At 34.1% G+C, this 14,778-nt stretch overlaps 1 protein-coding gene across 1 annotated transcript; it reads right to left on the reverse strand.

Moving 5' to 3' along the window:
* Positions 1-275: 275 nt before the first annotated feature.
* On the reverse strand, positions 276-5,172 carry LOC128676580 (ELAV-like protein 1). Its single transcript, XM_053756761.2, has one exon. The coding sequence runs from the start codon at positions 4,788-4,790 to the stop codon at positions 3,708-3,710; it is 1,083 nt and encodes a 360-aa protein (XP_053612736.1). The 5' UTR covers positions 4,791-5,172; the 3' UTR covers positions 276-3,707.
* Positions 5,173-14,778: the final 9,606 nt, after the last annotated feature.

A 14,778-nucleotide genomic window follows, 5' to 3' on the forward strand; every position in this document is an offset into this window, starting at 1 on the left:
GCTCTCACATCGATCATGCTATTATACAACTTGTAAGTAAAAAAAAAGAGAGAACTCTGCGTTAGATTTTAACCCGAGCTCGTGGTAGGGTTAAAATCCAACACCAGTGTTGATTGACACCCGTGATAAAACAATGATAGTAGAACTACTCTATGTATCTAGAATATTTAAATAATTTTATTCAAACACTCAACCTTTTAATTCAATTCGAATTCGACTCGATATTGTAATAATAGGCACTACTAGTAAGAGAATTAAATAAAAGAATATTTAAATATATTATTGCTAATGTCAATATTTAATGTCTATCAATATTTCCTACATCAGATTACATTCGTTGACATTATGTAAAAATTAAATGTAAGTAAGCCAAACATTTATTTTCACGATCGGCAATTTGTACTCTGTCTTAATTACCTCTATCTACGTCCTAGGCCAAACTTACATTACCCAAACCTGCCCAATGTAAAACGAAAAAAACAAAAAGAAATTAAACCAAAGTTAAATGGATAAATAAGTAATACACTAAACAAAGGAAAAAGTTAGTCGATTAAACTGAAACTATTCTAACACAAAATACGGTCTCTCGACACAAAATAACGATAATAATGACGGAATTGCGAGTCATATACATAAAATTATTTCTTAAATTATATTGCATCAAAGGCTAGCTTCAAGTCCGCCTTGAAATTCGGCGTAATTTTTGCGAAGATACTAGAACGCTTGGCGCCCGATCGATATTAGTATGATTTCAGAGAGTGTATACCCTTCCTACAAGAGATCTCGCTAAACCAGTTTATATGAGTCGCATTTTCGTCAAATGTAAACGAAACAAAATGGGACAGGAGCGTGAATGACATCAAACGTACATTTCGGTGGAGTTACACATAAGTACTATGTATTCATTTTATGGACGACACAACATCAAACTTATCTGGAAGTGCAAAATCTTTTGTCGACGTCTCAAACTTAGTTTGACAATGGTTACATAGACATTTATAAAAAAATGTTGATATTAATTGTTCATCATATAATTGTACATGTTATACTTAATAAATAATAGGTATATTGTTACAACCCTTAAAAATATACATATTAATAATAAATTAACCCGTCGATCGAGTAAAATCGAGACACAATAGATAAACATCAATTTGACCGGCGCATTTGCAACAGTTCGTAAGGTAGACGTTAACACATTTTACTATATCGTCCACTAGTTATTACTAGTAGTCGACAAATTAATGTAAGTTGAGCATACTATTTGTTAACTTATAGTATAAACATTCTTAAGACTTTATCAATGTCTAAACCATAGGTTTAGTTTTGTTTTCATTGTCAACTTTATTTTAAGGATGTACAACGCGACTAAAGACTAAGCACATTCCATTTAATAAGTATTTTTCAGAGCTAATATTTTACTTTTGACTAGTTTCGTTACACACCATTATAATATTGTTGTTTTGTGTGTTTCATGGTATAATCCTACATTACAGATACTTAGTTAACCAAACACCACACCAACATAATTTAAACTCAAATCTATGCTATGTTTAAATTAGAGAACACAGTTTTAAATACTTAACACATAGGTACTTAGAAAATTAAGCTTGCGCAAAATATATGTGACTAGTTTGCATAGTTAAGTACTTTTAATAAATAATTAATCTTAAATTCAAACATTTATCCTTAAATATATATAATATGAATGAAACAAGTACTTATTCAAAATGCATCATACAAGCCCACATTTAGAATTTCCAAAATCTGCAGATTTTATAAATGATATGCTTTTAACATTATCTATGAATATTTCAACTATGTAAATAGTAATACAGGACTACTATATAATAATAAATAGGACAATACAAATCATTTAAATAGGTGTATGTAGGTATCCATTACTGGGTAAGGAAATACTCAACTAATTTCAAACTTACACTAAGTGTTCAATATATTAATTATAACATCAAATGAAATCTATAAGTATATCTATTATGATTATAATAAATTATGTTTACATTCAATTGAAAAATTACTTAAATATAATAATAAATAGCGTTGATTATACAAATTAATTAGAGAGACAATATCATTATGTGAAAGTCAAATATGAATTTTAATTTATGAGTGAAAGTTATTTTAGGAAAAATTGTAAGTGATTGTACAAATGCATTGGCATTAAGAAAATGCTATTGTTTTTGAGTTTCGTAACTGGCTTCTAATATAATATGAAGACACAGTTTAATTGTTGACTTTCACTACATACACTTAGTGTACTCACACTGGTACATCAGTGTTACAATTAAGAAGTTTTGATAAAATGTTGATCAATAGCAAATAGTTTACATGTCATGGTCCGTCAACTTCATAATTTAAATTGAGATTACTTTTAGTCAATTAACCCTTAAATGGTTAGCATTATTATAAGTATATACTAAGGAAAGTTCTAATTATGTCCTATAAGTAAATATAAATGATTTTTACTTTCACCTAAGTTTCAATATGATTTTGTGCAGAAGTGAAGCTCCAGATTAGAATATATTGATTAGTTATTTAAATATAAAATATTACATTATAATCTTAAACTGCAAAACTAATGTGATGTAAAGCTATGGAAGTATTCTATTTCTATGCTTTATAAAAAGAGCAAAGAACATCTATTAATCAGTCATATATATTATTTTGACATCTTTGGTAGACCTACAATATTACTATATATGTTAATGATTACAATATAGCAATAATATTATTGCAAATTCTGTAATTTGGGTGTGATAGTTACAATTGCACTGGCTTTCATTAAAATAATCTTTTTAACATACTTTTACTTATAGTAAAAAGTTTCATTATTGCACTGATAAGATATTAATTATTGCCTGATTGTAAGTCTATAATGACACAAATATTTCTCTGTATTACTTACCTTTATCATTTTTTATGCTTCCATTGAGCACTTTCGGAATAGACCATTAATTACAAAATTGTAATAAAAGCATATTAATGGCTTTCCCATGTGAAATTATTTTTACATCATATACCCATTGTTTAAGTAAATTTGTTACCCATTTGTTTAAGTAAAATTGATTTTATATCATTTGCAAAGGGTCTCTTGTGACACCATATGTACTTTTTCCATTTCTATACCAATTAAAAAGGTTAATATTGTACATTGATATTGAATAACAATATTAACCCACTAGTTGGGAATATTTTATCACAACCACTATAAACTCACAATTTGACATGGGAGAGCAAAGTAGACCTAGTGACACTTAACGTCTCAGAAATAAGAACAAGAAATAAATGAAAAATACAAACTCTGTGATAGCAATATAACTTACAACTAAAAAAATATTGTTGGTTTACAACTCATGTGTACATCTCATGCAATGTAATTAGTATTACATTATTCAATGCAGTTGTGATGTTCTGAATATTATTACCAAATTCTTTATGAAAATGCTATAAATCTGGTTTAAATATAAAAAAATAATACACAGGTCTTTTGTTACATAAAACTTCAGCTACAGCATCCTTTGTTACTGCAACATTATGAATATGTTTGTACTTCATTCCAATGGATGTGCCATGATTACCATCCATTCATTCAAAATGTTCCGATTTACACCGATGTTAAACCATGACTATGGTAATGATCAACATTTTTCTATTAACTATAATTTATTGACTAGATTTTAATTAGTTTAAGATTTACTCTTGTTTGTTTTGAAACTGACCTGCAAGACTTGGCCATTGAGTGAGTAGCCATTTAATGATTGGATAGCAACAACGGCATCATCATAATTAGTCATGGTGACAAAGCCATAACCCTTGCATTTATTGGTGGTGGGATCCCTTATAATTTTAACACTCTGGACGGCACCAAATGGGCCAAATAGCTGCCATAGCACACTCTCCTCTGTATCAGCTCCAATGTTGTACACAAAGATGCACCAGCCCGAACCGCCTAATGCATTACCTTGGATGAGAGGATCTGCTAAAGGAGAAAATCTTTGGAGGCCCTTGTTGATGGCCAGCAATGCCTTGCCAGCAGGGCCCACAAAGCGCCGGGCAGCTGTTGGAGCCAAATACGCAGCCAATGGAGCTAATGCCTTGTTTTGATTGCTGGGGTTATTTGCACATTTAACTGTAATTGGCCCGGTCCCTCCAGGAGGAATGGTGCCATTCAACTCACGTATCGCTGCCTCTGCTTCACATCGCTGGTCATAACGTATAAAAGCCACTCCTCGCGATGGACCCTGGATGGATGACTCTTCTGCTCCAACCTGCAGCAGGTGACCAACATTCACATTTTCATGGAGAATCCGTGAGCTAATGATGTTGCCATAAGGACTGAATAACTTCTCCAACTCCTGCTGTGTCATATGCTTAGGTAAACCAGACACGTAGAGGTTGGCGCCTTTGATCGCATCAGAACTAGGGCGAGCATATGAAACTTTAATTATTTTATTTTGGAGTCTCAAACCATTAAGTGTATTCACAGCTTTCTCTGCATCTTCTGCTTTGTGGTAATTGACGAAAGCATATCCAAGACTTTGCCCATTCAAAATGTGGTCAGGGAACACTGTCACTTTGTCTCTTATTAGCTTGCAACTTTCTACTTCGCCGACGCTTGAAAATAAAGAGCGTATTTCTTCTTGGGTCATCGTTTGTGGTAAATAGTTAACAATAAGATTGGTCTTTGATTCATTATTGCTCGGTTGCAACTTACTCCCATTTTGCGTGGGTTGATTCGCGTTCACCGTGTCAAGTGCATTTGCCATCATTTTCACTTCTGTTTATACCGAAAACGGTAAAATGCGACTAGATGCGATAATCAAACTATTAATAATAAAAAACTTCCAATCAGACTGTGAGTTTCACGATAACTAAGGCAAATACCACTTCGCGTTGCTTGAAAGCATATGCAAGGCAAGAAAATCAATAAGATGCCAGTTCACACTTCAGCTGTACTTAATGTTTTCGGTGTTACGGCACCGAAATCGCTGAATCAAACTATAATCAAGGACACAAATAAACGTTAGTTTATTAGATCTTATGGAGAATATGAAAGCAAAGTGAAAAGGAAATCAACCAAAAATCTATACGACTTGCGACCTATTCTCGTAAATTCATTTCTTTCACTTCACTTTCTTTTTAAAATGTTGCCAGCATATTATTGCCAATCTACCAAAATTATCAGTAACTTGATTTTTTATAGGACATAACAAAATCGTTTCACTTCAAATTCTTCTTGTTGACTTAAATTATGTTACTTTTATTGCTGGATTTTGTTTTAGATTGAACAGTCAAAATGTAGGTAACATACTAAAAATAGGGTAAAAAGACAGGACATCTTCAACATAGACTTCACGTATGTAGGGCTATAATAGATTCTTTAGACAATGCGGATTTTAAAACTAAATAAATAAAATAAGAGAAGGAGATGAGGCGGAACCATTTTCACCCATATTTACCAGAATTATCAAAATGGAAATATACAGGCTGAACTGCTCTGGATATACAAAAAAGAGAAATATTAGAAATTCACGAGAATTATTTGTCTTTGAAAACCTTTTATTAGCCATTCATATTAAAATATTTATTTTGACAATAAATATTTATTTTGTTTTTTCTTTAGATTTATATTTTTATGTAAATTATCACTTAAAAATCATACTAAAAATACACGCTTTTTGCCTATTATTAAAGAAGAATCAATATATTTCCTTGTTTTAATTGCACTATGTACCGGTATCTTATTCCTCAACACTAATTCCCATTTTTCTTAGGAGATTTTATGAACTAGCAACATTTTTTTCAGAATTGCCAACTGTCGCTACGATCATTGGCCTCGTTCAATACTGCCAACATTGCGAATGTATGCTGTTTACGAATATAGGTAGTAAAAAATATTTTATTCTCATATAGGTCAATTTTATATAATAAAAATATTTATTTGATATTAAAATGTTAAAAAATAAATATTCATTAAGCTATGGAATAAGTATGTATATCTAAAAAATATTTTATTTCACAAGAACGAGAATCCACCATTTAGAAAATAGCAACACTGGTTAACCTCTGTCGGAAAAGATAGGTTCTTCAAGAAATCCCTTATCTCCTGTACCTATATTAAATACCTATATTTTTAAGTATTTATAGGTAAAAGGCACCACAAAAGTCGATGACTTCAGAAAAGTCGTAAATCAAAATTGACTTGGAACAAAGGTCGAGGTTAGGCATATACCTATTGAGAGAGACCTACTTATCTGTACCCTATATTATACTCCAACAGTGGAATGTAAAGTTTAGTCGATTATGTTCTTTATTAAGTAAGTACTAGAGGTTGCCCGGAACTTCGCTCTCGTGGGAATTTTGAGATAAAATATAGCATAAGTATAGCAATCTTGGATAATGTACCTTTCTAACGGTGAAAGAATTTTTAAAATCGGTTCGGTAGTTCGGAGATTACCCGCCCCAAACATACATACTCACAAACGCTTACCTCTTTAGAATAATAGTATAGACTTTAATAAATTGGCATAGGCATTCACTGTGCTTGGTTGGTTCAGTGCTACATCGCGCTAGCTTGCCAGTGCCTGCTAATACACTATCGCCGAACTCAGATAGATGCTGATATAGTAAACAGACATTCTATAAATGTTATAAATATTTTATGTGATGTCAGTGCCTTTAGGCGACTTAAATAAAAATCTGACACCAGTTAGCAATAACACACCCGGAAATAATGATATTATGGACAAATCGAACAGTTCGAGTTAGCCCTCCCATGAAGCTTCTAAAGTAAGCTCAACGATCTATATGTTAAATAACATTTATATACCTACTTTACTATAGATAAATATAGGGTATTGTATGTATTTGTTATATACTATGGTTTAGCTAGCATCTCAAAAGTCTCGAACTTAGGTACTTTGGTGCTAACTCAATCAGTGTGGTTTTACCCTAAAATATTTATTTATTTTTTATGAACAAGACCCAAGACCCAGGTCGATCAGAAAAAAATAATTTTCCATCTTGACCTGACCAGGGATTGAAAATGAAATTCCATTGTAGCAGTCTGGCATGATGACAGGTCGTCAAAGATTGCGTAGTTTGTTTGAAAGCTTGTATTTACCGCAATGAAAAACCAGCAATGTACGTCGAAACAGTCAAAGTTTCGCGAACTGTTTGCCTGACCCAGACTCAGACCTGGCCAGATTCTGCAGCATTTTGACATTCAGTGGAATCTACAATCCAGTCTGTCACTTGTCTGATGAGAATTGCCGTTTTAAAACAAATTTAAACACAGATATAAAAATCTTATGACTTGCACCAAATAGTCTTCGGTCGAAGTGCGAATGCACTGGCTCGGTGCAAGTGCACTCAGAGTTATGAGTTATGAAACAACTGCAGGCCAGCTGTTGTGATGTCATCACACGATGTCAATATTATAGCCATACCGCCATGTATAATATTCTGCGATTTGAAATACTTAATATGTACCACAAATATTGTATCGATTTTTGTTATATCACATGTTTCATTAGTTCACAAAAAACCTACTTACCTGTTTTTAAATTTATCTTATGAGTATGCAGTGAGTGTTTAATTAGATACAAACTCAAACACATACCTACCCCGTCATACTTATAAGTGCGCTGACGCACTTTATGATTTTGTTTTCTTTTGGAAGTTTGTATTCCTTTAATGATACTGTAAACAATTGCGCTGTTAAAAATAGTTGTCGAGATCGAAAATAAAAGAAAAATCGCGACGAAATAAGAACCTCCTGCATTTTTTTTATGTCGCTTATTTCCTGCACCACAGGCTAGGCTGAGTCCAGTCCATTCCACGTTAGCATTCAGTCATTGTGACATTGTAGGGTTAATAACCTGCCTTTCTAATACTGGCGTTAACGATTCGGACTGTGGTCAGTTGAGTTGTTGCGGTATTCAGCTGTATGTTCCTCTCAACCGATTTCTCAATTCTTCCGAATTTTTCTGAATTGCATTCCTCTCTCATCCAAGCGAGGAGGGCCTAGCTTGCACTGGAGTCCCCATTCTATATTTTTACACTATATCGTCCACAGAATATATAATAATGCAAATAAAAGATATCTAATCTACGATTTCGTAATAACCAGGGTGTTCAAAGTAAAAAGGGGTATTTTTTATTTTAAATCTCTATACCTATTACTCTGGATGTGCGGGGTTACAAGAATGGACAGGGTAAGGAATATTTATGTCAGAGGAAGTTTGAAAGTTGCGCCTATAAATAATAAAATTAGAGGTAATAGACTCGGTTGGTTTGGACACGTGATGAGGAGAGAAGAGAACCATTACACATAGGATATAGAGGACGAGAAAGGCCTAGGAAGAGATGAATGGATTGTGTCAGGGAGGATATGAGGTTGCTGGGGGGTGGATCCAAATATAGGTAGCAAAAGATAGAGAATTGTGGAGGGAACAGACATTTTGCGCCGACCCCAGATGATGGCACAAGGTAAGGCAAATGATGACCTATCTTTCTATTTCAATCTTTATAGTAATAATATTTTGAATCTGTACTTGTTGCTTTGTCAGCCTCGTTAGAGCTGTAAACACGAATTAAGATGTCTGCTAATTATTCGAGAGCTTGTTAGTTTTATTAAAGAACTAAAACGCTGTAATTATTCTAGTAATTAAAATAGTTACAGGGACAATAACAGATAAAAATATTTAGAGCATGGAAAAATGTTACTTTAATCTCTTTGGTCATTGTAATTAGTCATTTGATATAATTTTACTTGAGTTTAATAGCAAATACATTGAATCGCTGGAGAGAAATTACTTATTGCGCCCACCTCAAATCATGGGAAATGATAAGGATTTTTAATGATGATTGTGTCATTTTACCCATGTGGGTAATGACTGCGATAGATTAGACATGGCGGAACTACAAATGCCATGTTTGTTTATCTGTCCGCGGTGTAGCTAAAAAACTAGTATTTATTTGTACTATAATTTTCTAATTTGGCATGGATGAATATACACATTAATCACGCTCCCGTTCGTGGTTATGTGGAATGAAATACCTACACAAAACGACCTTCTTTTATTAATCGTGTGATTTGCCATTGCCTCCTCCATTTCTTATAAAAGTTTATAATCAACCAGAGTGCAGGTTCCTCTCGATGTTTTCCTTCACCGGAAGCAAGTGGTGGTCGATGGAAATCTAGGTAGGTAGGTATGTACAATAGATGAGACAGATTATATACATCCTAACTTTATTTTATTTTAAATCTTAATTTAGATCTATTGTATAACTTTTATTTAAGTAACATGAATAAAGATATTATTATAAAGATATATTAATAATTCACTAAATTCACTAAATTAATATTATAAATGCGAAAGTAATTGTATGTTTGTCACCTCTTCACGCTCTATCTACTCAACCGGTCTTCTTGAAATTTTGCATACATGTAGATTGAAGTACGGAGAAGGACATAGGGTACCTTCCATCCCGGAAAAATAACAGTTCCCGTGGGAAATTCACGCGGACGAAGCCGTGGGCAAAAGCTAGTCACAGATGAAAGAAAAACATATACTTAAGTACATACTCATGCAGCACGAGTAGGATTCTGACCTGGGACCTTTCGGTTCACAGGCATTATACCACCATCGCTACAAATCTGTCTCATATCTGTATTTTATTTTATTTATTTCACACTTAGGTACACGTGCACTAAAGCGGACATGTAATCTTTGTACCCGTACGATGACAGGGTCTCCATGATTCATTCGCTGCTGTTCCAGTTCTTTGTCGGTCACGAATATGACTGATATATTAATCTGCATTGCGTGTGGTTCCGCCCTGGAATAGGTCCACTCCATATCCTCGCGTGGATGTCTTACGAGGCGAATAAGCGTCATCTGACTTAGTCTTATAGGCAACAAATGCATTCCCTAAAGTTGACGTTAGGCAGGCCGTCAGTTGTAATAGCAGACGTGGGCGAAACATACTTATAATAGTGTAACGTAGGACTAAATTATTGATTGTATACGTAAACGTGTGTATTTCTAATTCAATTTTCATAGATTAATAAAACTATTTGACGACCTCGGTGGCGCAGTGGTAAAGTGCTTGCCTCTGAACCGAGAGGTCCCGGGTTCGATCCCCGGTCGGGTCATAATGGAAAATGATCTTTTTATGATTGGCCCGGGTCTTGGATGTTTATCTATATATGTATTTGTTATAATATATAGTATCATTGAGCTAGTATCCCATAACACAAGTCTCGAACTTACTTTGGGGCTAGCTCAATCTTTGTGAATTGTCCTAATATATTTATTTATTCATTGACGTTAATAAAGTTACCGTTAACGTGGTAGAAAACTCAAATTAGGACTTTCGAATACCCTAATATGAGTATTAGTGTTTCAGGGCGTTCAAAAAAATTAAAAAATATATATAAGTAGATAATTACCTATATTAAATTTTTATAATTGTAATACCTACGATAGAATATGTCCATGGTTCTACAAATAAAATGAATCCTTGCAATTCAATATATGTAATTTTATCATCATAGAAATGTCTATATTTCAAATGATAACAAATAATAACGAAAACATCGTTATTATGATCATCGTGAGCAGCCATTTTAATGTCTGATGATGAATTTATATTATGCAAATGGTATGTCATGATAGCTAATTTTAATAAACATTAAACAAACTGCGCCCCGGGTCTTCGCTTCCGTGGTTATATTCTACACTCCAGGTTATATTCTACACGTGTACCGAATTTCATAACAATCGGTCTAGTATTCGGTCATAAACTTTCGCATTTATATTAATTTTATTTTTGTGTCACCATGTCTAGGTCTACTTTTCAGTTGTCCCCAAATCCAATCTGCTTCACACGCAAAAACATTATTTCTTATCAATAATTTAGCGTCCCATATCGGTTTCGCTCGGGTAAAACCATAATAAATTACGCAACTAAACCTCTCTCAGAAATCACACTATCTATAGGTGAAAACTGAAAAACAAAAATCCATCCGGTAGTTATTGAGTTTACCACGTTCATTGCGCGACACATACATACTTTATAATATGAAAGGATGTCGCTTAGATCCAATCATGTAGTATCAAGTCCAAGTTGATTATTATCTTACTAAGAACCCAACAATTTTGCTCATTAGAATCATGACCATGGAAAAAAACTACTCATCTAAAGTTCCATTGTATGATATTATCACATCGTAATATCTATGATGTAACATAACACTGTAATTTTATCTACATTATTTAGAATAACTATACTACTAGACATACCGCATATTTTAATAGTTACAAACAGAAAAATAAACTAATAGCAATGGTGCTACGGTGGAACTCGTACTCGTAAACGCGCTATTTCAAGTTTTCCATTTTGTAAAGTGAGTGACGCAAACAGAAAAATCAGAAGAAAAAAAAAACAAATGAATGACGGTTAACGAATCACAAGTAAATAGCTGTATAAATTTGAATTTGGAATTCCTAACCAAAGAGGAGAAATTTGTGATTAAAGTGGCCAGTACAACAAAACGCCAATTTCATATGTAAGGACCTAATATTCGACTACGGTTTTGTTGCCATACAAAGTATAATTTTTATTTCGCGTTTATTTTTAGGCGAGTGACGATTTTGGAAAAAATCTTTCAGTAGAAACAAATTACAGAACTAAAGTAAGTAGGACCTTCCTAACTAATATTATAAATGCGAAAGTAAGTTTGTTTGTAACCTATTCACGCTCTATCTATTCAACCAATCTTCTTGATATTTTACATATATATATATACCTAGTTTGAAGTACAGATAGCGAGAAGGACATAGGGTACCTTTCAGCATGGAAAAATAACTCCCGTTCCCGTGGAAAAATAACGCGGGCGAAGCCGCAGGCAAAAGCTAGTAAATTACATGACTTTGCAGAACGGCCATTTCTAGAAAAGGGCTTCAATTCATAAAATGTATCTCATTTATTTTATTACTAAGCTGATGGAAAGTGGTCACCGCAGCCATGGACGCCTGCAACACCATGACTGTCACAGCTCGTTGCGCACTTTGTGGCATAGGACGTTTTGCCACATCTTTTATTTATTTTCGCTCACACGATATATTTTTCGTTAAAAAAGTGCAGAGGAGGTAAACCAAGTTGTTTCTTTTGTGCTAATGTGTATTCGACTACTTGCCACTAGATGGCGGTAGGTAGTCTTAAAAGTCACGTCAGATTCCTCTTGAATAAAATCTGCCACCAGTGTTAGCAAAAACACACTATGTGAATCAATGTGCGAGACTAAGTACATCCACCATCATCCTTCACGGTTCTTTAACCTGCAATGCTGAAGGTTATTGAACTCGGAGGCCGTCATTTGCAGTTTGCAGATGAATCAGAAAAAATAAATTAATATTTAAAAAAACACTACAAAAACACGCTTTTATAAGTTCATGAAAAGAAGCCAAAAAGAAATTATGGATCGTTCAAGTTGTCTCTATTTGTGTGCTAAAAGCACATTATAATATTTGATTGTAAAAGCGTGGGGCCATGGAAAAGTAAAGACTATATGTATAACTTGCTGTGAAATTACAGGTAGCAGGTTACAGAGATTGGTCGCTCTAACTGGTGGCTCAGAATAAAAAAGCGCAGTGTGGCGTGTGGGAGCCCTAAAATAGGACCACTACATCACCTTACGTGTAGTACGAAGCGCCTATTATGGGCTAAGTTTAGGCAGCTGATATACAACAATATCAGTCCCAAAGAGTTAGACGTTAGGGAGGCGGCCGCTTGTAAAGTCACGGCCGTATAACTAAATTTTATTTGTTAAGTGACATCGCGACCCCTCGAGTGCAATTAAGAACTTGCGTAGATGACTGAAGGAGGTTATCTAGCTTGCGTCCACCGCATTTCAGACTGATTACCAACATTCTTAGGCCATCATTTCTTCTAGGCCCTTCAAAATTTAAACGAGGCTTTATGGTCGACTAAGAGAGCCTGCAGCTACTCTCTAATTAGCTTCTATTTCTTCCTTACATATTATAGAACAATATCCTCTGCCGCGTCGGTCTGTCGCGATAAACTCAAAAATTATTGCGCGGATTTTCATGCGGTTTTCGCCAATAGATACTGTGATTCCTGAGGAATGTTTAGGTTTATAATTTAATATATTATTACGCGAGCGAAACCGGGGCCTCTAGTTAGAAGAAAAAATAGTCTGACTCCATCAAGATACATACATGTATGAGTTACCCTACATACAGTTGTTTTCGCGGTTTCGTTTCAATAAAGTAAGATTCATGCCTCTTTGTCCAGTCATGTTCCGTTGTGACGACGCAGCACGTTGTGGCTCCGCTGTGCTCCGTTGTTTTCTATAGGTTTCGACACTGACGTGTGGTTGACGTACGTCGAAACTTCATTTGTTCTGCGTTGATTCGTCGACGGACGGAGCACAATGGAGCAATGACTCTAATACTTAATGTATTTCGATGTCTGATATCAATGCAAAGGTTGACTTTTAGATAATTCTACCGTTTGTACTATATGTTATTTGGTAAACAAAATAGATAAAGAAATAAATAAAGACAGATCAGAGTCCGGTTTCGAATCGTGACTTTAGGTACTGCAGCTGGGCAGGCCAGGCCATTGTCCAAGTCCCAATTACACTGATTGGCGCTAAGTGACGTTAAAAGGCCACAATCGATCTGCGTCATTTACACCAAGGAAATGTTATGGAAATATTATAATATTTGACATTTGTACAAATTAATGTGTAAATGTAAATTGCATATTAAAATTTACATTTAAATTAATCTGTTGTCGGTCTGTGGGGCTAGCGCGAGATTTTGCGTGAACGAAACCATATTGCCATTGTCAAATTCTATCAAATTTTATCGAAAACTACGTAGTTTTTAGCCTATTTCACTCTCCATCCATCCAACTATGCTCCCTCCATACAAAATATCACATTAATTCATTGCTGCTTTGACTGCTGTTTTGATGAGAAATGAGGACAAACAGCTCTGTTATGACGTGAAATGAGAACAAACGAACCCATTTTCACATTTAAAATATTACCAACGCATCTACAGTGGGTAAAACTATCTATTATTTTTCCATATAACATTTAAAGTTATCGATACGATTTATAATAAAGCTAGACTCTTCGAAACACCCCAAACCAGTTAAAAATAAAAATAATAAGTAAGTATACAAGGCACAAATATTTTGTGATAGATTGTCATAGATATTTAATGATATCGATCGATACAATTGTTTCCATTAACCTCAATCGAGTGCTGATGCACAGTCATCAACATCAATTGACAAAGTCAAAAATATGACCGCAACTATGACTGACTAGAGCAAGTGTCATCCCAAAATGAAATGCCTATTTACTATTTCATGTACAAGACAGATGGCGTGTCAATTATTCGCCCTGGATCACATTTCTTAATTAAAGGAAAAGTTTAACACGATTTCTGCTATCATATAAAATCATAATAAACAAAAACAATGCATCGCAGTTTTCGATTCGGAATGTGCTTATGATTGCAGCTGAAATACCTTAGAAAAAAAAATAAAGAAAATTTATAAGTCCCTTGCACACACACACACTACAGAGGGAGACAAATAAAAGGATTTATCATAAGGATTTCGAAAGGATATAAGGTCGAAAATTATCATTGTCTTTTCAGACGACTTAATGTTTTTCAAATATATTCCTTGTTTTAATATTGATGTTGTCAC

Source organism: Plodia interpunctella, chromosome 16 (genome assembly GCF_027563975.2).
Source record: "Plodia interpunctella isolate USDA-ARS_2022_Savannah chromosome 16, ilPloInte3.2, whole genome shotgun sequence".
Taxonomy (NCBI): Eukaryota; Metazoa; Arthropoda; class Insecta; order Lepidoptera; family Pyralidae; genus Plodia; species Plodia interpunctella.